The sequence below is a fragment of the Bactrocera oleae genome, chromosome 2 (genome assembly GCF_042242935.1).
Source record: "Bactrocera oleae isolate idBacOlea1 chromosome 2, idBacOlea1, whole genome shotgun sequence".
Lineage (NCBI taxonomy): Eukaryota > Metazoa > Arthropoda > Insecta > Diptera > Tephritidae > Bactrocera > Bactrocera oleae.
The window spans coordinates 13,481,272-13,507,843 of NC_091536.1; the positions used below are offsets into that span (position 1 = coordinate 13,481,272).

Consider the following 26,572-nt stretch of genomic DNA (forward strand, 5'->3'; position numbering starts at 1 on the left):
ATAAAATATTGGCTTTAATCATAACATAGACTAATCTAATTAATTTTTCTTTAAGTACTTCCTTACTTTATTTTAAGGAGAGACTATATGAACCTTCGTATAGTGTAGACAAACATTTACTATATTATATTGTTTATATTGAAAAATTATTTTCAAATAGATTATGCCATCAGTTAATTGTTTAACCCGCACAGCTTTCTATAACTATTTTATAGCGTATTTTATAGCTATAGCAGTGACCCTTAACAGGTTAGGCGTGCACTTCAATCCATCAACATGCGCCGGATGTTAGCTTTCTTTGTTGCTAAAATTGTTTGTGTTCTAAAATTTATATATTGCGTCGCTTTAATATCTTTAGACAGCTTTTTTTGATGCAGTCAACTGTGATTTATGATATATTGGCCACTGCAATTCGGTGTTTTACTGCTTTTATGCCATCACTCAAGCGGGCATGTCTTCAGTTTGTTGAAAACTCTGCACCGCTATTGTGTTTATTGTTGTTGACAATATAAAGTATTCCCTTTGATAGCATATATACCATATATGTATGCAAAAATGTCGGTATTTACATTTTAATGCCGGCCATATAAACTGATATGTATTTTACTTACTATGCGACCATATGTATGTTTATGTTGTATATATGGTATACAGCTTTGTGTTTTGCTGCCCCACACGCCATTTCGTGGCAGCAGCTTTCATTCAACCACTGACTGCTGTGACTCAAAATATTTTTTTTTCGTCTTCTCACTCAGCTATTTGTTATTTATTTTTTAGCTTTTATACTGCATATATAATTTTTTCATTTTTCAATCTCTTAGCATCTCGATAAGCACGTGCTGGAAATTTGTCACTCGAAATCGCTACAGTAAGCAGCCCTGCCACGTATGTATGTTCACACTTCGAACGGCACATAAAAGGCACTCGGAATTTTTCAGCTTAAGTGGCTGAGTTGAAAATGCTTTGTGGTTCACCATTAATGTGTGCATTCAATTTGTTTACAGAAGATTTTACAAGGATGAAAAATATAGATGTAATGATACCGATATTTTTTGTAGCTTATTTAAAGAAAACATCAAAGCCGGAGAAATACTCTTATAATTTTTAAGGAGGCTTGTCGCTTTAATTTGGAAAATAATTATTACAAATCTGATCTGGGCTGATTTCACTAACTCTTGACATAGCTCAGGTATATTCAAGAACATAATTTCAAGCAATTTTACAAATGTATACAATAGCTCATACACTGACCGACATATTCAGCGTAGCGTAGCACTGCGGCATAAAAATGTCAGATTGCTTCGTACCAAATTTGTTTGAAATCGATACAGCAGGTCCGGAGATATGGGTTTTCACCTAAATATGGTCGGTGTTGTGCCCATCTAAAAGAGAATAGACCATAGACAAAAGAAAGAGTACTTGTAATTGGGAGCACTTGTGACTATAATTCGCTCAGTTTAATATGTTGCAATGGGTGGTAACTCAATTCCAAACTATCTATCCATAACCTATTAGTGCCCTTATTTTGTAGTGAGCAACGATTAACCCAATGTCTTCCAAATAGAGACAGTTAATCACCAATGTAAGTTTCAAGCAGACGAATGCCAAAAAACGACCTAACTAAAATCAACTGCAGTATTTTATTCTATATTTATTATTATCTATAAGTATCTATAAAACCCAATTACTTGAAACTCAATGACTGAATTGGCTTTATGTAACATTAATGCAGTATTGTTGATCACTTTTTCGTGGTTTGGCTCCGGCTCTCCTCTCCTAATATTGCTTTTTAGAATAGTATGGTTTTAAACAGATATGGTTTTATTTAACGTATTGCGCAATAAACATGACTATACGCAAGGCTTCAAGCAATGCCACAAAAAATCGAACGTCATTAGATCTAAGTGATCAATTGACATATCCACGCGGCATTACAATATGTTCACTAAACTGCCAGCGTATGAAAACAATAGTGTCGTGAGCTATGTGAAATCAAGCTCCAATAAACAACGTACACCCATGGTGCCTTTTCGGATAGCGCAAAATATTTTTATTTATTTGTGTAGCGCTTACCACTGACTAAATGGGACCATTCCTGCCATGGTGGAATCTTATGTAGTTAGCAAGTTAATTTTTTCGCGTAAAGCGTGAAATATTCCTTTTTGTTATGCGGTAATTTGTTGCCGCATTCACACTCATGTTGATTATTACATTGTAAAATTGCCTTGCATTTATTACGAGAAAACACAGGTTCTTGTGCAATATGGCTATTAAACGGTGCATTAAACTGAATTATTCAAACTTACCTTACTCCTTCAGGCAATTCAATTTTAAGGCGCTCATACGAAACTAACACTTCGAAAATAACGGACGCATTCAGCTGGAAAATGCCAAGAGAAGAAGTAGAAAATAAAACATTTAAATGTGTATCGTTCTATTTTACCTTATATAGCCATGAAATATTTAGCTTTATCACATTTGTATTGCCTTTAATAGTGTGTGAAATTTGCTAGTATACATATGTATATGCATGTATGTATACCATGTATGGGTGGTACATGGCGTATACGCAATGGTCTGTGGTGCGGAAATAAAGAAATAAACATAAATTTTGCATACTTGCAATTTCCTTTTCTCACACTTTTCTATGCCTTTGAATTTGTTTTTTATGTGTTATACACTCTTTTATTATACTAACGTCTATTTCCGCTACTTTTACTGGCGTATTTATTTATTATTATTATATAAATATACCGACAATTGTTTTTTATATGACCTTGCATGTTTTTTTTCCATTCTGTTCTCCCAGAAAATATTTCGTTTATAATAAAATGTGAATTTTATTTGGTTTTTTTTTATTTAACTTTCTTTCATATTTTGCTTGCAGCTATCAGGACATCTTGAAAATACCAATATCATTTCCCCAATTTTCAACTCCATTGGGTCCAATTGTCGATGGCCATGTGATACCAAATCAGCCATACAAAGTGATGGGACAATACACTGAGCACTTCAGTCGGTTTGTAATATTTTGGCTTTCCTCTTTAATCTTTATATTAGTTATATTATTTCGCTGAATTACATATTATATTATTGGTAGTTCTGTTAGCTATTGTTAAATTGTTGAGGCGTATAAGATGTTGATCAGAAGTTCACTTAAGCAACAGTGAGCAGGTGCATAGTAGCAATATTTTTTATTTGCAGAACAAGTGCTGTCAATATTGTCAATAAAAGTATTAACTTTTTTATTCTTTTTTTTTTTTTTTGTTTTTTTTTTTTTGTGAGCTGATTCAAAGCACTCCTAAGTGCTAATTGATCTCTTAGGTTGAGTACTGAGATTCAGTTCTTAATTTTGGTGCCACAACAACACCAATGTTTACGACTGAAGAAAGGAATTTATATTTTCAAACTAAAAAAGACACTATCGTCTCACTACCATTACATTGTGAAGGAATAGGCGCTACCCTGTCTTCATGCGGAAATGAAATAAAATGACATACAAATATTGGATTTTTCTTAAAGTTTTTGGTTTTCAGTCCTCTTAAAATCCATTCCTGAATTTTCTAAATTGTTAAAAGATTATAGTAAATGATCTATATGATTTATAATATACGAAGGGCGTCAATATGTTGAAGTTTTAAATTTAAATAATTTTCCAATTAATTAGCAGATATAATCCTTTCGGTATCTACACATATATTCACACTTACACACTTTGCTTTTATTGAGCTAACCATAGAGCATAAAATAATAAGATATATTTAAGAAGTATACGCACATATGTTACTAATTAGCAATTATATACCTTTCAATGAATAAATAACTAATTAAAATATACAAAGCAGTTCCAGTAAACAGCGAACAATTAGCGAAACTAATCAGTTGTGTATTGTTCGTATATATGCTGTTATTAACGGGAAAGCGCTTAGCAGCGCAGTCAACTGCGTACATCAATATATAGGGTGATCCATTTCGAGGATTCCTACTTTTTTTATTTAAAGGAACAACGCAGTAAATTTAAATTTAATGGGGAATGTTTATTATCATTTGAAATTACATTATTTGGCATTTATTTTTTGAAGATTATCTATTAGACCTGAATCGAAGCGGGATTGTCCGCATTGACTTTAAACTTTACATATCCCCACAAGAAAAAGTCTAATGGTGTGAAATCTTGGCGGCCAATCGGTCGACGAAAAATGTGAAATTATCTGCTCACCGAAGTGTTCGGTCGATATATTCACTAAATAATGCGATGTGTGGGAAAAACCGTGGTTTTTTCTTAAATGAAATGGCAGCTCTTGAATCTCTTCAGGTTGCTCTTCATCTTAAATGCGCCAATTTTTCTTGTTGACATACCCATTGAGCCAAAAAAGTCGGATCTTCTTGGAACTTTTCAAAAGCCCACAAAGCAAAGCGATGTCGCTTAGGAAAGTCGAGCGGCTTCAGTTGTTCTTGTACTAGCCATATTTTGTATGCTTTCAATTAAATATATCGACGTCGAATGCGCCAAGGCGTTCCATACGTCAGCGAATGGCTGATGATTAAATGCCAGACAATACTAAACAAACTTTTTGGATCACTCAATATATGTATGTATACATACTCCTTTATCTTATAAATGTAGGCGGCGCACACCAAAACGCTAGCTTACTCAGAACAATGGTGATGAAGTTTTCGTTTGAAATTAAGTAGTTGGCTTGTGCCAAAGAAATAACTATCATAATTTAGTGGAAGTGAAGGCGCCGCAGTTATCTAAACGCCAAGGATTAACAAAAACTTAGCAAAATTTCCATTATTTGCTACTAACAGCAACGCCTGTGTATTAGCTCAAAAACCGCAGCGAACAAGCTACGTTGAGGTAAACAAGAGATGTGTAAGAAAATACCAACGCTCACACATGCATACATAGCTCTAGGTAAATATGTATGCATATGGTTTTGTGTACCAATATATACTTGTATGATGTAATTAAAACGTAATGTTGTTGCGCTTATACAATGCGATTTGATGGAAGTTCATTGTGGCTTTGCGGTTGCGCTTAGGCTCACGGTTGTATTATGGTTGCGGGTACCACGTTTGTAGTTGTTGTGATTTGTAATTACCTTACTTATTTATGCACATAGACATAACTGTAATCAATACTTATATTACAATACATGCATACTTATAAAATACACAAAATATTGTATATGTATCTCTTAATAATGTATTTAATACGAAGCAGCTTTATTCACCTACCACCGCAGACAAGTGTGCTGAAGCTGTACTGCAAGCGTTATTATTTACATGTATATTGTACAAACTCAAATACAGCATCTATATACATACAAATATACTTATATGTACACTATACATATTCATATACATTAGGCTCTCCGATATTTCCTACAAGTAAGTTGATTTTTTTGCGCAAGCTCCTTCGAGGTTTCAGTTTTTGACCAAAAAATCATTGAGACTTCTTTTATAGAGTGGAAAAATGGAAATGAAATATGATTTAGCCATGATTTAAATTGAAAATAAAGAGCTAGTTTACGTTGGATTCGGTTTTCACGGCAAAAACTAAAACTTAATGGGCGTTCGCAAAAAAAAAAAAAAATCGACTTGGAAAATAACGGACACCCTAATATACAGATACCTACATATATAGATGTAGATATGCATATACTCGTACACTTATGCATTCTGTCGCTATTGGTTTATACATTTTAGCTATGATTTATTATTTGGCGTCACCGAGTCCGAATCGTATCACACGCTGGGCGCATTAGCACTCGAAGAAGGATTACGTGAAAATGAGCGCGATAATTTATTGCGTTTCTATATGCAGAGTCGTTTTGATGTTCGACCCGATCTGGCATTGGCTGCCACGCTCAAGAAGTAAGTAAAATTTATTGAATTTATGATTACATTCTCCCATAGCTATGCTACAGGTTTGAGTTGGTGCATAAATGGGCGCGCCACAACATTCCTACCAAATAACGTGAACAGGAAGCTCAGCCATTATCAAACTATCAAAACTAGGTGTATGCTGGGGATAGTCGTTTTTGTGTATGCAATTTTGTTTTAGAAAAACTAAAATTATAAAATATGGTCTGAAATAGCTATTATATTATGTGTTTATGTAAAAATTGCAACCAGTCTTTCGTACACATATTGATAACACTTGGAAGCTAAAAAGCGAAAGAACAAAAGGTTTGACATATTCAGGTAAATACAAAATTTTAACTAATATAAAAGCCAATTTCATTAAACATTTATAAAAATTGTGCAAGATAGAGTTGCCAACTGTTTTGACAGAGTGTTTCTTAAAAATTCAAAAAAAGTTGTATGTTTATATCAGAAAGGCGTATTAATATTCATAACGATACACTTACGGGTAACAAAGCGCTATTTTAAAATTGAAATAAAACAGTGTTGCAACGTGTTTGAACAAAAATTAATTTGAAAATTAGTAAGTCGTTGAAAACAAAAATTATAAAGGCGTAGCAATATTTAAAAACTCAAACTATAAATGGGTAATAATATTTAAAAAGTAATGTTTAGCTAAACAATTTAATTAATAATAGTATATAGAAATAAAAACTTTAAATATGTTGCCGCCTTCAAGTCTTTAAACAGCTAGATCATATATACAAGTAGGTTAACTATAAAAGCGGTATTACATATACATTTTTATGTGCAGTATAACGTTGAAATGAAATCTTGAAATACTAAAATGGAACACTTAACCATGGAATGCGCCATATTTATAAAAAGCCTTTAGCGCTTGTTGAATAGCGAAGCTTTCGTTGTGCCCGTCAACGGCTTTTAAGCCGTTTATATCAATTTATTTTTAATACGTAGTTAGCCTTAAGGCCGTTTGCTTTTGTAATAACGGTTTCTTGTTAGCTTTGCTTGCTGCTTTTAACATCAGCTCAATTCATTTTTTTTTTTTTTTGCCACTACAAAATTCAATGAAGCGCATGTGAGTAATTGCATTTGTTGTATAAAGTTGTTGCCACATTACCACACGCACAAACGTTTCAACTCACATACATACATGCGTGCACACAAAAGCACATTTGTAAATATGTATGCTTGTTGCTGGAAGCAAAAGTTGTGTTGCAAAGCCAAAAGTTTTATTGAAAATGCTTCGCCAGCACAAAACCGACAGCGATGAGCGCATGTAAAAGCGGAAGTTAGCATGGCAAGTAATCGTAATTTAGTATTTTTTAAGTGCAATAACCGATCCAATCATACGCTTACAGTTAAGGCCAAAAAATAAGATGCCACATCTATGCTACGCCGATATTGGCAAAATTAATTGCGATAGTTTCAAGCGTAAAAAGTTGTTTAATAAATGCCACAGTGTACAAAAGGTTTTTGAACTCTGCAAACTGCCTGCCAGAGCGTAAAATTCACAACATGCATATAGTCGGAACTGTATATGTATGTGTGCTGGTAAACGTTACCTTGTGCGCTTAGTAGGTCAAGAGTTATTGATTTTTTTTGCAATAGTTTCATAACGCAATTATGATAAAGTTCCTTACGGAATATTGCTCATGGCTTAAAGATGACGTAGGTACGACCGAAAATAATACCACAAAAAATCAAAATTTAATTTTTATAAAATATAAGTATACAAAGTGCCATCAAAGTGCAATTTCAATTTTTTATTGATTTCATTATATATAATATAATATCACTTGAGTGAATTCAAAAAATTATAAGCCTACCTGTCCGTTTGAATATTTCGAATAAAAAAATGCAATAAAATATAAAAAAAAAATATATATCAAAAGAAAAGTTTACGTATAGCTTACATTAAAGTATATTTTCAAAGAATGTTGCCAGCTGTATACAAATTTAAATTCAATAATTTTATGTAATATCAAACTGAAATTATATAATAAAAAGATTAGAAATTATGGGAACCGAAAATATTATGAAAAGGGTTGCCACCTTAATATTTTTTTAAATTAAATAAATTAGTAAAAGATTAAAAATAATCAGACCTGCAAATATTATTAAAAAGGTTGACACCTTTAAAAATTTTTTAATGAAATAAATTAATAAAAAATACAAAATCTTTTTTCAGATTTATTTAGATATTTCTATTTGCGAGAAGAGTTGCCAACTGGTTAACATTTTTATGAAAACAAACTTACCCTAGACACTTATTTCCTTTGACATGGATTGGGATTAGATGTAAATTTAATGGATGGTATGCACCGTACACTTAATAAATAAAAAATTTTGTCAGTAACCTACATATATGCTATAATGGTCCAATATCGACGGAAAAAGGCACAGTTTCTTGCAAAAAAAAAATGGAAGTGTGCAAAATTTCAGATTGATATGCCAAAAGCTAAGAGACTAGCTCGTTTATAGAGAGATGGACAGACAGACTTTCTAAAATCTACAAGTTTATTTCTACAACATTCAGCTCCCAAAGTGGTCCATTTAACTTCAATGATTACTATATTGACTACTAATTGGATTATCCTAGTAATAGATTCTAGACAAGGTTCATAATACAAGTAGAAGAAGAATATGGTGTCGTTCTTGGTAAAATGACGAAGTGAAGGAGAATAAAGAATGAATGAGATGCAGGTTACTAAAATAAACCACTATAACACAACATTTATAGGCAGCTCTATATTAAACACTAAAAGAAACGCTTTTAAACCTTAAACTCAAATTCTACTTTCCCTTCACTAAACAGCTCTATAACACTGTGCAAAATGGCTTCCTTTTTAACATTTGAATTATGCTTGAAATCACTAGCTACAATTCAATTACATGCAAATGATTTAGTGTCTCGAATAGCTTATAACTTCGTACTTATAGCATATATTGCAAATATATGTATGTATGGACAAGCACCACGTACGCTTTCTCCATCAAGCGTACATCCGTCGAGTATGCAGAGAATGTTTAACAACAACGCTGGTGATTTTGCGACCATATCCCCGATTATGCCAGCTGCAGTTAGCACTTGTGTTTGATGTGTTTACCACTACGTACTCGTAGAGTGATCGAATTTGATGGGTGAGGACACGAGCAAAAAGACCAACGTTAAAACTTGCAAGCACACATACGTGCATGCCAATGTAAAATGTATGCACATATGTTACGACAGGTCATAAGGGCGATCCCTTAGGGGTAATGCGCAAAATTTTGCAAAACGTTTGTGTGATGTTCACATTTTAAAGCCACTTAGAATTCATTTCCAACTCGATGCTTCGCCCCTAGACGGAGATGGAACACAAAAGCATATGCACAGCTATTACTGTAAATGACCCTCAACTCGGAAACATGCATCTAAATTTGTCTCCTGGTTTATAAACAGTGGTGCATTGATAGGTCAGTAAGTTTTTGGAGTCCGTATACTTATTTTTTTATTAACATTTTGGATTATAATCAGTTATAGTTTTGCGTTAGAAACTCTCCCTTCTATAGTAAGCGAAAAGACAAACAAAATAAAGTAGTATTTTGAATTATATTATATTTGTATACCGAGAAATATATTGCTTAAAAAAATTCTCCAATTTCAAAAATGTGAGCAGATTAAAAAAGGCTGCCATAACAAAATCCTCCGACAAAATCTTACAAGTGGCTAAAAGTTAACATTCAGATTTATTTTAGATATGTTTAAATTTATGAAAATTGCTCTTACAGTTCAATTTGAAATCCAATCTAAATACCTCTGAGTAGACCGTTGATAGACGCAACTATCACTTGTCCGACTCTGTCGAATGACTAAAATTAATTGATCACTTGAAAGAGGTAATGGCGAAAACCGGACAAGTTGGATATGCAAAAAGCATCATCAGGATATATTGTGCATCTGTTCTATATAAGAAAAAGCTTACAAATTTGCCTAAATTGGGGCTTGAATGGCTGAAACATCTTATGTATTTCCTTCGTAATTACATTTTGAAAAAAGCAATAGTAGTGAAATATTTGGGTAAAGGTCTTTTTCAGTATATATGACAGATTTTACTACCTGAAAATATCTCTTTCTTACTATTGTAAATTCGAAAAAATTTTAATTACAGCTCAGCATTTTATTCGAGTCGAGATATTCAAAATGTTTAGAAAAATACCATATTTGTTAGTAAGCTATGTTAAGCAACAAAATACTGTTTTTCTTCACAAACCACAGACTGGTCGCACATTTCTCGTCGCATAACTCATAAATGCGTTTGTATTGGTGTGTATTTTATCAAAAGTGCATGGCTTCAGAGCAGCGCTAAACTTTTATATTTCTATATTTCCGCACATATTTTTTCAACAGCTCAGCCAATATTATAGATGTCTACATGTATATATGGTACACATGTACATCTGTGGATATGTGGACGGTTTTTCGTAAAATTATGTCAACATGTTGCCAGCTATTCGTCAACTGCCAGACAAGAAAAAACCGTTCAAACGAACCGTCCTCTAATAATTTAGGACAAGGGTAGAGCTGCAGGGTAAACGGCAAGCTGAAAGAATGAAAAAGCATTGCGAACCCTAAAACGGGCAGAATGAGTCTCTGCCTTGGACCAAGTGATGTCAGCTGTGCCACACATACATACGTAACATTGCACAAATGCTTGCGGCAGCGAGCTCAAAGCGAGCGCTATGAGATAATCTGCTGGTTGTGCATTTGGAGCACTTTAAGCTGGCTGGTCGAATGGCTGCTTACCGCTTTGCTGGCCGCATAGATAGATGGCTAGATGGATGGATGGCTTGCTGGCTGGTTGCATAGCTGTATGAATGCCTGGTTCTATGCTTGAGAACGAGCTCTCAAGTGTGTTTGTAAGTGTTTGGAGAATTTACGAATGCATGCATGTTACGGTGGAGATGCTCACTGCATAACGGCATCAGTTTTCAATGACAATATTCACACATACGCATACATAAAAATGTACATACAGTTGAGTGATTGGAAGAGTGCTTGCATTTCTATTTGTTAACATGTGTAAATGCGTACTAAGTGTGAGTGAGATTTTCAAGCTCATAAAACGATTAAATGTGTTAAACCGCAATGTGTGGGTAAATATAGAGCTTTTAGTGTGGCGCTTTAGCATATAAAGAAGCAAAAATTGATTACAAACTGCCTTAGGTATTACCTTCAAGTATTTTATTACAAATAAAGTATAAATAAAATATAATACCTTTATTCTTCAAAATAATTGTAAATAATTTGAGAGCATGCAATTTATCGAGATTACTATTTCTCTTTTCAAATTATAGCAATAAAAATTCAAAACTATTGAAAAGCAGAAATTTTTAAAATTTACTCGTATTACAAATATTTCAAGCAAATCTGTAGAGCATTCGTTTATTTTTATTTAAAGATATTCTAACGAAAATATCTATTTCTTATTTTCTGCAAAATTTTCATTGCACTCACTTAAAGAAAGTTGCTCAGTGCAGAAGAGAAAGAAGTTTAGATTACTTTACTTCAATTGTTTTAAATAATTTATTCTATGATTACAAGTTTTTATTCAGAAAAAGAAAAAAAACTTTTCGAAGCCAAAAACTAAACAGAAAATCATGCTAAAATAACTTGTAAAAAAAGCCACTACTAACCGCAAATAAATCACCTTCCAAAAATTTTAAGTAGGGTGAGCACCTATATTTATCAGCTACCTACAACAATCTACTACACAAATCCCAAATAGACACAAAAAGAAGTGGATTGCGGGCATGTTAGGTTTTCACAAGCAAATACGTCTTCTTAGTGTCAGCACCTACCCACCACTTATGTTTCCGTTACAAAATTTATGTGCCACTCAACAGGTTTTCCGTTCGTAGCCTTTGAGCAATTTGAGTAGTATTTGCACGCTCACTTAAAGCTACTTTGACTCTTTACTACTCTTTGTGCTACTGCCGTTATGAGTTTTTCGTGTGCACGGCATGGCGTATGAGTAACGTGAAATGCTAAACGCAGGTCACCGTGATTGGTTGTTGGCATTGGCCGTTTAGAAGCAACGAAATATATTTCAGCTTGCTTTTTTTTTTTTTTTTGTAGTGACTGACGGAAAAATTGCGAAATTGTTTTTCGTAACAAAGCAGCAGCGAATGGAAAAAACGGAACACTGGCACCCGAATGAAATTGCATTAAATTTAAAGCTATTTAGAATCAGCGGTATTTGGGACGTTAACTGTAGTAAACTCAATTTGATGAATTGTGAAATTGAAAAACTGAATTACAAAATAGAGGTGTTTTGAAAATATATCTACCAGATTCATGCGCTTGTTGACAATCAACGAAACACACGTATATTAATATAGCTATGTATTTTTAATACAAAGTAAGCGAATACGGTCTCCATATAAATAAATATCAATGACTTTCTATAAATAAATATATGCCAGGTGATTGGGATAAATAGGGCATGAAATGCTAAAAAACCCCTCTTGAGTTTTATTCAAATAAAAACTTCATAGAAAAATCGGCATATCCTTTGGATTAATTTGCGCATAAGGGCACTCAGTACTTTCATTATGACATGAATATTTTAGTGGGGCTTATGTTTTTTTTTTATGCAGAACAAAAAGTTGTTATAGGCTGAACTTTGATCAATTTTTAATAGTCGACGCCATATAGTACCCATTTTTTACGGCGCATGACTTTTTAATATTGTTCTGCATTTCATAAATATATGAAATTTCAGTTTTAGCTTTGCATTTCATCTTTAGGTTGGTAAAGTACTTCTAATGGCAACTGCAACGCCTTGATTACATACACTGTCTATAGAGACATAAATGTACCCTTCAGTCTGTCATAGCCTAGTTGCGTGAAAACTGGATTCAAACATATTGTTGTTCGCACAGTGCATGAAACAATAGAAACAACTATAATTTTCAGTAAAATAAATTATTTTTACTTTTCGAATAATGAAAGAACAGCTTACACCATATTTTCTGGAATTTTTAAAATTTCTTGACTATTTTTAATTTGCTTAATTTGAAGTGTAAGGCAAATCTCTGCACACATTCCGTAAAATAACTAAAATGTAAAATATCAGTGGATTTTCCAATCAAAAAATTGCTTCATAAAATAATAAACTTGAAATAATGCTAACTGACATACAAATGATGTAAAAATATCGAGTAGATTCTTGAAAGCTGACATTTACTTTTTTTTATTTTTTAGCCGAGAAGTAAAAACATATTTCCATTATTTTTCTAAAAATTTGCGGACAAATTTTTGCGCAGAAATTCACACGGGAGTAAGCCGCACACTCTGTTACGTGTTATACAGCAACCTGGTGAAGAGTTTTCAGCAAAGCCATAGCATATATGTATATGTGTATATCTATATGTAAGTGAGTGAAGGGTGAAATAAATATAATATGTTGCATAACTTCGTGTAGCACTTTCAACTGTGGGCAAATGTGTGCGTCTGACAGAAGTGACAGCTGTAAATCTCTGCTGCTCCAGACACACACAATTTACAAACATTTTAACAGGCGTTTTTGGAGTAAAATGGCGCTCAATTTTCTATAAGCCAAAATAAAATAAGTAAGGAAGTGCAAAGTTCGGTTATAACCGAAAATTTTATACTCTTGCAACTTGCAAGAATCAAAGCCCGAAAAATTCAATCAGGTGCTAGCAAAACTTTATATTCCAAAATAAAATTTGATATCTTCTCGATTTATATTGAAAGCTATTAACTCGACCGTACAGGCTAAATTTAATATTATATATTGAGTTGAAATGGAAAACGTCAATCACAGGATGGGAATTCATTACTTACAAGCTACAGACTAATAAAATGTTTCTAATGTCTTATTCAGCTACCTCACATACCATCACTTATCATATAGACTAAAGTCAGCCGGATGCTCGAAAATCCTGATATTAGTTATACCGGAAGTTGAAAAATCGTTATATAATATTACGTATATAGAGCCTAAAGGAAGTATTGACCGAAATCAACCCATTTTTGTCATATGTAAACACATACTATTATCAGGAAACGATCCTCTCGGAATTTTACTTAAATATTTGCACATTGACCGATATTTTCGTAAAAAATCAACCATGGGTACTAGGGTCCATTTCTTCGGTACCTGGTTCCGAGTCTGATTTTTCCAATTTTCGGTCATAAGGTGGCATACTTTAAAGCAACATTGATTGATGGAATTTAAACAACAATATGGAATTTAATTAAAAATGAAAATCGAAGTAGGCGTGGTTGTGGTCCGATTTCCTTCATTTTCGTACTGTAACATAGAAATATTAGAGAAATGTGCTAATTTGGGTGAAATCGGTCAATTAGATCCCAAGTTCTCAGTATTAACTTTAAAGTGGGCGGTACCATATATCTGACGCATTTAGTTATTGTTTTATCACACTCTTAGGGGCTTTAAACAATAGCGATGTAAAGGTAGTGGGCGAGGTTATTATCCGATTACACCCATTTCTTGCAAATTTAGGTGATATAGCTTTATTGATTTGAAAAATCATATAAGCTTAGTGTGATTCGTTGTGCCGAATTTGAGTTCTGTGTCTTAATTTACAGACAGACAGACATCTGGATTTCAACTCGTATCGTCGTCCTGATCATTTATATATACATAACGCTATAGCTATCTTCATTAGTTTTAGGTGATACAAACTCACCGATAGGTGAACAAAACTATTATACTCTATAAAGACATGTTGCAAGAGTATAAAAAAAAATAATAACAAATCAACATAAAAATCACTGAACAAATCGCTGCTAACATTTTTCACACTGAAATTGAGGCAAGCGGAAAAAGCAGACTGTCAAAATCTGTGCTCACATATGTTAGTTTATGGCATTCCAACCGTGTTAACAACGTGATTGTAGTGCAATTGAAATAATAAAAAGTTTCACGGTATATTTCATTGTTTTTTGACAAAATAGTTATGGTTAAAAAACATGTGTTATTTCAATCAAAGCGAGTATTTGTCTAGGCATGCGCATGTGTGGGTAAATAAAAAACAGCTTTATTTCAAGTTTCATAAGTCAAGTGTGTCTTTTTGTAGAACAAAGCAATTTTTGTTTACTTAGTTTAAATCAGACTTAAAAATAATCTTAATTATTACTAATCACGTGGTTTATTGGTATTTTATCACACCTCGATTCATTTCTCCAAATACCAGAGAGAAACATGTGTGATTTGTTAGAATCTATTCTTTGTGCAAAAAGAGTTAAAAATTTTAGTATCCTCAAACTTTGTTTCAATAATGTTTATGAAAATCTAGCCAAATATTTGTGTACTGTAACATATCTTCCTTTGTGCTATACACGACCTTTAATTTGTGTGGTAATTTTTTAGCTTTGCGTAAATTTTGTGTGGTAATATAACAATAGTGATAATGCTCGCCCATTAAGAGAGAATTTGGCAACTGACCCGCCGCACAGTAAAAAATGTTAACGATGGTCGTTATTCTATTGACATTGTTTTCAATTCTCTCAGCATGCACTAACACAGAAGCAAGTTTATTAATTCCCTGCAGTAAACAGTAAACGCTAAATTATGAGACAAAATTTCTTGTTTTGAGCTATAGAAAACTACACGAATTTGGTGTAAAGTAGAAAAATGAGGAGAAACGACTATAAAAGAAAATTAAACAAATTTCAAATAATAAATACAAAAATTATATAAATTGAAATAAATTATTTGAAATATATTATTATGTCTTTCATATAAATTTTGTTTCATACATTTTGCTTTACCTTTATCTTTCAATTAATCGGTTTATATATCTATTTTTTTTATGATTGTCAAACTTTTATAAGTGGCAGTCACACTATATAATTTACTATAATTTTATTTTTATTCTAAAATGGCATACAGAAGGCAACACCTGAAATACCTTCAATAAGAGTGGTATGTCAAACTTCCCTATTACCTTATAGGCACTGGCACACAGCTGAGTGGCGCATTCTTCCAGCAGCTTTGAGCTGCCATATTTTCTTGCAGGGAATGCTTAATATGTGCGAACATTAGTAACCGGCCGGTCTAGCCGTTGACTGTCTTGTGGCTAGTTTGCTGTCATTTTTACGATGTTTTCTAATTTATTTTTTTCTTTTATTATTATATTTACTTAATAAATTACTGAGCTACTTCTTTATGCGCTAGCTGTTTTGTATACTAACTGAAATAAAACAAGTATATAATTGAACTTTATGAAGGCGACTTTAAAATTGGTTATATTTTTGTTCGCTAGTGCGTATACGCAACATTTCGCTATCTCTGTATATTTCCTTTACAATTATTATACCCTGAACAGGGTATATTAAGTTTGCCACGAAGTTTGTAACACCTAGAAGGAAAAGTCGGAGACCCGATACATATATAAATGATCAGCATGATGAGCTGAGTTGATTTAGCTATGTCCGTCTGTCCGTCCGTCCATCTGTATATATGTAAAATATTCACTCAGTTTTTAAGTTATCGTTCTGAAATTTTGTACCGGCCCTTTTCTCACTAAGAAGCTGCTCGTTTGTCAGAACGGCCGATATCGGACCACTATACCATATAGCTGCCATACAAACTGAACAATCGGAAGTAAGTCCTTGTATGGAAAACTTTTTTATTTGACGTAATATCTTCACGAAATTTGTGATGCGTTATTTTCTAAGGTAACAATAAAATTCCGCGAATAAATTGGTTTGATCGGATGACTATAACATATAGCTGCCATACAAACTGAACGATCGGAATCAAGTGCTTGTATGGAAAACAATTTCAGTTGACGAGGTATCTTCACGAAGTTTGGCACAGAATATTATTTAAAGCAATAGTGCAAGCTCCGAAGAAATTTTACAGATCGGGTGACTATAACATATAGCTGCTATATTAACTGAACGATCGGAGTAAAGTGCTTGCATGAAAAACTTTTTCATTTGACGAGGTATCTTGACGAAATTTGGCATGAGTTTTTTTCTTAGACTTAGTAAGAATATAATCTCCGAAAAAATTGTTTAGATCGGATCGCTATGTCATATAGCTATCATATAAATTGAACTATCGGAATAAAGTGCCTGCATGGAAAAAAATTGTATTCTTTTATTGCCGATTCACGAAATTAGATCTGAAACAAGTTATTGGAAGGAACCTTTGTATCTGTGAAGGGTATTATAGCTTCGGTGCAACCGAAGTTAACGTTTTTTCTTGTTTTTTTTAAAACTTTTCAACTAAATTAAAGAATCACAACACAAATTTAGCTAAAAAATGAATAAACCTAATACTAAATAAATCAAATGTTCGACAGTGCGTATACATAACATATTACTCGCATATTATTTTTTCTTACACTTTACACTTGTGTATATGTATGTTCACAATGGTTTCTATTTTTCCCACAAAAGGGTACAACCGCAGTATTCTCCTGGTCAGCGGTTTGCTCTTTTGGTCAGCGCCATTGTCACTACAAGAAATATAATTAATTTAATTGCAGTTTAATGATACATAAGCATTGAGAGTGAAAATGCGCGATAAATCAGCAAGTTAAAATATAATAAAAACGAATTGTCAGCGGTAATTAACAGTAGAAACAATAATGAAAAAAAGTTATACACATTCACTCATTCAAGAATGAGACTGAATGTAAGAGATTACAATAGAGATGGGAGAAAATGTAATGAAAAGGAATAAAATTTTATTTTCAGTAATAACTGTGAGGATTAATGTGGAAAAAGTGTTACCTCCATGCTAAAGCGGATTACTGTCTTCACTGAATAATTTATATTAAAGGAAAAGTAAAAATTGTGCAATTTTTTCAACATTTACTACAACATTTTACTATACATGTTGAAGTGATAAATGAGGGTATTTGTATGAAATCTGTGTTTAATTTTTTTCATTACTCGATCTTTCTGTTGACATCTTTGGATTAAAGACTACAATATTATTGCAATAAAGCTGCTACTGATAAAAATTTGTTTCGAAATATGAAGAAAAGATAAAACTTAACACGAACGAAAGCATAAATCATTCCATCGTCGAATTTTGGATGTGTAAAATAATGTTTTTTTTCTATAATAGTGTTGGCTGAAAAGTATAAAATTGAAAATTCGCGAGTAAAAAATAATGATTACTTGAGTTTAATTAATCCGTAAAGCACTTATTGCTTTTTGTTGGAGTTTACTGAAATTATTGCTTCATTTGGTTTTCTTTCCGTATTTATATTACTTGTCACTAAGTTGTTCTTTAATATAAAAGATAAATTTAATCCAAATTAAAGCGAAAGCTTTGCTGCAATAAATAAAAACTTTTTATTATTCTCTATAAACTTAGTTTTTATCTTAACAATAATAAATATAAAAAATTTTAACTAAGTTGATAAAGGCACTATTTGAAATCCTTGCAGAGTCTAAAGGACATTAGATATATATGCTTCATATACTACTACCACTATATGAAAAACCAACACTCATGCTGTAAATGCATAGTATACAAAAATGCAGCCACTAGTGCTTTTACTTCAAACACAAAAGCAAAATAAAATAAAACAAAACGAAAATAAAGTAAATAAATAAACAATAAAACAATGTGTGCATTGCATTTATCTGAGTCAAACTGCTATTACGGTGCCTCGTATTTATTTCTAAAGCAAATATTTACTTGTACACTTTTTATTGTTTTTGAGGACATCTGTTTGTTGATTTTGCTGCCCATATGTCTACCATTGGTTACTGCGCTGCTATCCAGCACGCTTGTTGCATTGTGTGCTTGCAATATTTGTCTGAAAAGTTGCATTGTTGATTAACTTAAAATATTGGTTGACTTTATGATGCGAAAATATCGTCAGACACTAGGCATCAGGTATGCTGTTGGTATATGCTCAATTTATTTTATTTTATATTTTTAACACATAAATAAATGCATTTAAAGAGTAGTGTTGTGTTTAATATTTTTGTACGAACATATAAACTAACATGTTTTTAATAGCGTACATATAGCGAATATAAATAACTCAATTGTAGTTGTTGTTGTTAATGTGGTAAGGACAAAAACACTGCTGAAATATTTTTGCAGAATACTGTCGTATTAACAGTTTTTAACCGAATAAAATACCGGATGAAGATTACCTTCCTTCCGTGTAACTTCCACCTTATATATTAATTATTATATATTTTGTAATCTGCATGCAATTAAGTAGAGATCTAATAAGGTGGTTGGCATAAATTAAATACATACGTTTATACTTTGTTCTGGCTATATTTATACCACATATATTGTTTGTTACTGAATGTATGTTTTACATAAGGATTTATATAGCTGATTTGAACAGAGATAATATGTATACTATTGTAAGTACGATATGTTATTTCAACTAGCACTTGGTCTAGAACATGGGTTTAAACGGTTAAAAATGCATAAATCAGAAGTAACATTTCTTAATTGTATATTCAAGTTTTGCAGAAACCTTAAAGTATTTCGCAAGCCTTTTCAAAATAGGAATTGTTAGAGTAATATTCGACTGCAGGTGAGCTTAGCTCTGCCCTACTTATTATTTATTCATTACAAACGTCAGTTATTATTCGTCTATAAAGTGAAGTGAAATTATTGCAATAATGAAATGTTATTATTTATTAAAGACCCCATTAAAGGCAACGTCAGAAATGATATAAAAGTAACGATGTAAGACAAAATAACAGAAAACTCAGAAACATGTGTCAGAAGCGAATGTGACACTTCAGACATAATGTCATGCTATGAGACACACAACCCACACACTCAATGTGCTCATGTGTCAAGAAAAATGCAAATATAATTTTTCCAAATATATTCAAACTATTATATATATACACACATATGTACGAGTAAATCTCTATATACGAACTATTTAACTTGTAATCAAGTAAGAAGGTGTCAGATAAATTTTATATTATAAATCAATTTAAATATCAATTATGGCAAAGTGTTCGCATATAACTTTAACCTGACTTATACGACGTAAGCAATTTCGACTACTACACAAAGTAAAGCAAAGAAATGTGTATAATCAAATTCATCACTTGTTTTTTTTTTTTGCTCACCGAAAGGGTTTCATTTAGCTTGCCGAATTTATTTGACAACACCAATGAAGGTTGGCGCACGTGTAAAGATAATATAAAGTGAATAACTTGAGCGGCGAGCAAAGCAACTTGACGGCCGTAAAACTGCGGTACGAAAACATAAAATTTTACAATGAATAAAATTCTAAGATAAATGGGTTGCTGAGCACACTGAAGGCAGCAAGTCGTGTGTGGCGACACAACATGCATAACATTTGATTTCCGTTTGTACTTATGACTTTTTAAAGATTTCCGCACTTAAGGGAAAAGATTCTGACTGCGGAAATTTATGTGACTAAAGGGGGGTTGGGCGATTGCGTTAGGAAGAAGATAAATGTTATTTCAATTCCAACACTCAAACACACAAACACAGCCACAGCTCATACCATACATGCACGCAAAGAATGAAAATAAACATTTTCGTATTTATAAAACACAGCTGTGTGTGTGTGTGGTACGAGAATGCAGCAATTGTAGCTGCAGTTGTAGATATTGTTGTATGTATGTACTGGCTGGTGTGTGTGTGTTTAAATGCTTGTGTTTGCATAACAACTTGTAACGCACGAATGTGCAAACAAACATCACAGCTCAACATGTGAGCCAACATTCAGGCGACTTAGCATTATATTTGTATGAGATGCGAAGAACTAGAACCCCACTTTAGTTGAAAAGGAAATAAGCAAAGACGTCAAGCATCATACGTACAAATAATTGCGCTCAGTTATAAGCAAAAGCAATTTCTTTTACGTCAGCTCATTGCCGGCATGAAAATCCCAAACCTGTAGAATTAGTTTCTCAATGAATGATGATGCGGTGAGTACATATTGGTACTAGTTAACAAGTTGAATTGGTTAAGAGCAAGTGAAAAATGTGAGACATTGACTCGCAAATAACTAAAATAATAAAACTTCCATTTTTTTATGATTTATGAGTCCTTTCTTTAGGAAATACTTCTTTTAAGATTTATTGAATTTTATTTTTCTGTCAATAATTCTGTTTATGTTTATATAGTTTAGACTCAGTTTAAATCACTTGGACCTAACTAACTATCATTTAACCATATAAATTGTGCCGCAAATGGGTAAAAGCAAGACAACACTTCCCTTAGCCCCCATATACCTGACTTAAATATTTTCGAACCTGCGGCTTACTTTATACCGCATCTCTCCGTCAATATGTAAGAAATCTTAAAGAAATTCAGAAATAATATTTTTCTAATAAATCTCTTTACATAAATAGATGAAATCACGGCGCTCTATTCCCTAGTTTGATATAAAGTTTTGCCAAAACCTGAGCGTGCTTCTCCGCCTTTGTTCCTTGCAAGTTGCCAGAGTATGAAATTTTCGATTACACCCGAACTTTAGCCCTTTGAGTTAATTATCGGAAATAGTTTTTGTTGAAAAAAGATTCACCACTAGCTATTGATTATCACTAGTTTCTATAGCAAGTACGTATACAGCAAAACTAAAAAATGTTTCTATATGGATAACTAACATTAAGCATAGAGTTCAATTGGCTGCATAGTGGTGTGTGCATAAATATTTAAGTATATTAAGTAAATAACTGCATGTATGTTAAATATTTTATATATTCATATATTCATATATAGTTTAAGAGGATATCATGCACTAGTTGTTTTAATTGTCTCTAAGGGGATTTTGAAGTAGTAAGAGTAAAGTAGAATAAGTAAAAATTTTGCTTAATTTTTGCAACAAATTTTAAAGTTTATTAAGGAAAGTCGTATACAATAGTGTAAATCAAAATCTTTCCCATCTGAAGCTATAATCTTTTACCATCTTTCTGTACATTTACGGATTTTACCGCAAAAGAACTGCGCCGACTTGGTGGCAAAGATTGAATCAATCCAATTTCTGACATCCGTTCTGAGCTGTGAACGGTTTTCCAGTGAGGGGCTTCGCGGTGACTGGAACAAACGTTCAGTTTCAAGCTTTGTAGTTTTTACCTTATATGTCATCACAATAACATAGTCATTAATAGAAATCATATATTTTTGCACATCCGGAAATATTGTTTAGTTTTGATTTTGTTTCCTGAAATTAGTTTTGACAACATGAGAAGTTGTCTCGACACATTGCTATACTAGAAGCAAACAATATGAATGCGTGGCTACGTACCATATGTATGTATGTAAGATATGGTATTGATGTCAGCACTAAACACTATTTACAGAACGCAAATAGCTTTTCATCTCCCACTCAATTTGGCACTGCTGTTGGTTTTTTTCTAAGCACAACCACCAAACAGTATAGTAATACATTTACATGATTTGCATTTTATGCAAAATGCTTTCTGGCTGAACCACCAACGCACCACATCTAGCTGCAAAAATTGTAAAGGATTCGATAGCTGGTGAAAACCAACAATAACTAGATAACTATAACTAGATAACTATGACGTGCAACCAACAATTGAGCATCTCTGTTTGTACTCGCCGCCTTCCAACCACGCCATTTTGATTATGCATAGCCACAGGCAGGCGTAAGTTCAAACACGTGGCTATTTAAAATAGCGAAACATCAAAAGTGACTTCAACTATGAGTATTCAATTACAAGGTGCGTTCCAAAGTAAACAGCAAAAAAGTAACAAAGTAAACTCTAGTGGCGCCATCTATATGCCGACTAGTGCGTTAGAATCTGCTATCCTTTATCGACTTTCAGTAAAAATTTCATGACATTTCATCTATTGGAAGTGAAGTTATTGCGTTTTAAGTGTCAGTATGTTTTTGTCATCGGTGCACTCGTTCGAGCATTTCGACTGGTAACTGACAAATGACACGCGTGACGTTTTGCTCCAAGGCCTGAATCGAAGCGAAATTGTCCCTATAGACTTTGGACTTTATATAACTCTACAGGAAAATGTCTAACGGTGTGACATCACATGATCTTGGTGGCAAATCAACCGGCCCAAAACGTAAACTTATCTGATTACCGAAGTGTTCTCTTAAAAAATCCATTCATTGATGCGATGTATGGGAAGTGGTGCCGTCTTGTTCATTTCAAATCCTTTATTTTTTTGTGGATAAAATTGCAGCTCTAGAATCTCTTCAAGTTGCTCTTTGTCTCATTTAATCCATCGTTGATGAAAATTTGACTCGAAAACTTCGGATCTTCTTGGAACTTTTGAAGAGCCCGAAGAGCAAAGCGATGTCGCAAGGGAAGGTTGAGCGGCTTCAGTTCTTGCACAAGCTCTATTTTGTATGCTTTCATTTTAAGATTTTGAAGTAAGTCCTAGTTGCCACGGTATTCCACGGTATTCGTGTACACTCTTAGCTACGGCCGCTATATTTTCTTCACTGCGTGCCTGACGTGGTCTATTTGGTTAAATATTATGTAGGTTGAGGGAAGCGCGCGAAACTTATTCTTTACAAAACGTCAATAAAGTTGAACAATATGTAAACGTTGTTCAGGCGTAAGTATTTCTGTAATGAAATGTCAAACAGTACTGGCCAAAAAGTACATGACAGCTTGACATGCGTTGTTCGTTCAGATAACAGCATTTTTATTATATTTACTTATACTTATATAATTACTTCTTACAGATATGAGGACATGTACAACAATCCTACGAAAGGAACCAATTCAGAACATCGTGATGTTGTACTCGACATACTTTCCGACGCACGCGTAGTGGGTCCTCTAATGCAGACGGGTTTATATCATGCCGATGTTAATCGACGCAATTATATGTATGTTTTTGGACATAACAGCGCAACGGGACCGCATGCAAATGTGAGTGAATTTTTTATTTTTTGTTTCTTTATTATTTACAAAAATTTTAAAACAAAAAAACTTAAGCTTTAAATATTTAATGTAACGAAAAAATATTGTTTTCTTATGTTTATTTAAAAAACTATGAATTGCATTCGAAAATAGATAATAGTCATTGGCTTTAACACACGGAAACTCTTGACTTTACTGTTCTACATTTCACCTCACACAATTATGCCTCATCAATTTTTTAGATATTTATTTGTCTGGCAGTTTACTTCACACCACTAAATATGTCGCCATGAATATTGCCAAAATACTCGTAATTCTCTATGTCATTTAATTTGCTCTTGAAAATCAATAAAAGCTATATTTGAAGTTATCGGGCTCGTTTAGATATATTTAGGTATAAAGTGTGCATATGTGTTTATATTTTATTTGTCTTCTATACTTTCGTACTATATATGTACGCGTGTATGTGTGTATAATGCAAAGATTTATTTTAATATCTTTACCAAAGCGATGGAAGACTATGCGCTGAATAGCTTCCACTGCAGTAGCTAATATCAATACAAGCGCTATATATACAATCATAAATATATGTATATTGGTGTGTGATAGTACAAGTATATCTATTGTAGGGTGCTGTATAAGTTTGTTAACCGGTGAATGTGTAAAAATAAACAAACGCTCTTCTTTGCCCCATTGACAAAGTTTATATCGCAGTAAAAGCGGAAGGACAAACGGCATTCTGTGGAAGACAAAAGCGTGGAATTTCTATGGGAATACCAGTGGCAAAGCTAACAATGCGCGCGTATACAATAATGACACAATTGCCCTGTAGAGAGTACCCTTCACAAATAAAGAAGTTTCGTTACAAAAACTTAATTTTGAGCGCTCAGCTAGGATAGTAGCTATATGCTCTAGTGGTCCGATCTGAAATTTTTTTCGAAGATTGTAGCCTCGTCTTATACAATAATACATACCAAATTTCTTGAGAATATCTTGTCGAATAAAAACGTTTTCCATACAAGAACTCAATTTTGCTGGTTCCGTTTATATGGCAGCTATATGCTATAATTGTACGATATCAGCAGTTCTGACAAAGCTTCTTGGGTAGAAAAAGACGTGCTAAATTTCAGAGCGCAGATTGAGGGAATAGTTTGCGTATATACAGACAGACAGACGGTTAGGCAGACATGGCTAAATCAACTCTGCTGGTCTCGCTAATAATTTATATATATATATTTTATAGGCTCTCCGATGATTTTAAGCATTTAGAGAGTGTAATCTGGTAATAGTTACCCACAATCTACTTAAAGATAAAATACATATACAAATGATCTCATAGTTTTCTAATAAAAAAGAATAAACTATTTCGGAGAGTTTTCTTAGAGAGAAAGACGTTCGAATTTAGATGCATAAACTTCGACAGGCAGTCATACACTCTGAGATTTTGTTCTATGGTTATATTATCGCAGAACTGCTCGATATGATTGTGGATTAGTAGATTTTATGTGGTAATGCCAAAAACATCATCGTAATATTTGGTGTTTTCTGGTTTTCTTTTGTTAGTAGAATCAATGAATTATTTTTTGTTTGCAATTGAAGAAAAGCTTTCACAAAGACACGAAAATCCGACTCGAAGCTGTATCAAATATGTCTAGACACATTTTCAAGGCTTCATTAAAATGGATCCAAAAATTAGCTTATTATTGACTCGTTTTGCATGTTTTTCGACTTGACATCCACTGAGTTGTTTGTGGGGTTATTTGAAGAACAGATTATATAAACTCGTCAAGGGTTCGATCTAGCGATTGTCGAAAAAGGCAAAGATCGTCTAGGCAAATATTATAATCACAGCATTGTCCACTTTTCGAATAATTTTCTGAAGCCTAAAACTAGTATTTCAAAATAACATTAGAACTCCACTTAAGTAAATTGTTTCTACAATATTAAAAAATGCATAAGCTTTTTATTTCACAGAACCGCTTTCTTACGAAAATTTAGTATCACATCACACAAAAATAAGGAAATTCGGTTTAAAACTAATTTCGAAGTTTGAAATGTGCCTGCAGGGTCCACATAAACAAATATGAACAAATTAAATTTAACAAGCCAGCCGAAATCAAACAAAGAAACAGCCCACATGTACCCAAATACGTCGATACGGCGACTAGCGGTAATGGTGCAGTCAGCGTGTTTCATTTGTTTGCTGAATTTTCGTTATTTTATTTTGTAAGAAGATGAAGCTGCTTAACGCCCCTACTTTACTTCCGCGCAATTGCGGTTTGGTCAAAGTGACTATACGGATTTATGTGCTTGTTTGTGTGTGATTTGATTTTCTGGATAAAGGAGCGTTGCATTTTTTTTAAGAATTTCAAAATAATACACACACATATATGTATGCTAACATAGAGCGGTATTGTTATGCCCATTTAACGAATGAAGTCAGCATAATTTAAAAAGTTTTGCGGAAATTTCATTTATTAAAATTGTATCGCGTATTTTCGATGAGAACTTAAGTTTTCTTTACTTTTGAAACCGCATTTTCAATTTTAGAAAAGAATGCGTTTTCAGCAACCAATCTAGGAGAATAGAGTAGCACATAGCGTAGATATATTTCCACATGTTTTCAGGTTTTCTTTCTCTTGAGCTTTTACCACATTCAAATTCACTGTTTCGTTCCTCATGTTGCGATTCGAAACACGAGGTTAGGGCATATCCTTGCCAATTGTTAATATCAAGGTAGAGTGAGCTACTCTCTCCCTTTCTATCTTAATCTTGATCTTATGCCATATTCCTGGTAAATACGTTTTT

The 26,572-nt window shown here is 33.0% G+C and overlaps 1 protein-coding gene across 5 annotated transcripts in view; it reads left to right on the top strand.

Moving 5' to 3' along the window:
- Positions 1 to 26,572, top strand: part of Nlg1 (Neuroligin 1) — a 104,962-nt gene that overhangs the window by 39,645 nt on the left and 38,745 nt on the right. For all 5 annotated transcript variants that reach the window (XM_070109406.1, XM_070109396.1, XM_070109407.1 and 2 more), the window contains exons 7-9: positions 2,888 to 3,019; positions 5,713 to 5,880; positions 23,584 to 23,773. In XM_070109406.1, coding sequence (XP_069965507.1) covers positions 2,888 to 3,019; positions 5,713 to 5,880; positions 23,584 to 23,773 — 490 coding nt within the window. The remainder of the gene's footprint in view (positions 1 to 2,887; positions 3,020 to 5,712; positions 5,881 to 23,583; positions 23,774 to 26,572) is intronic.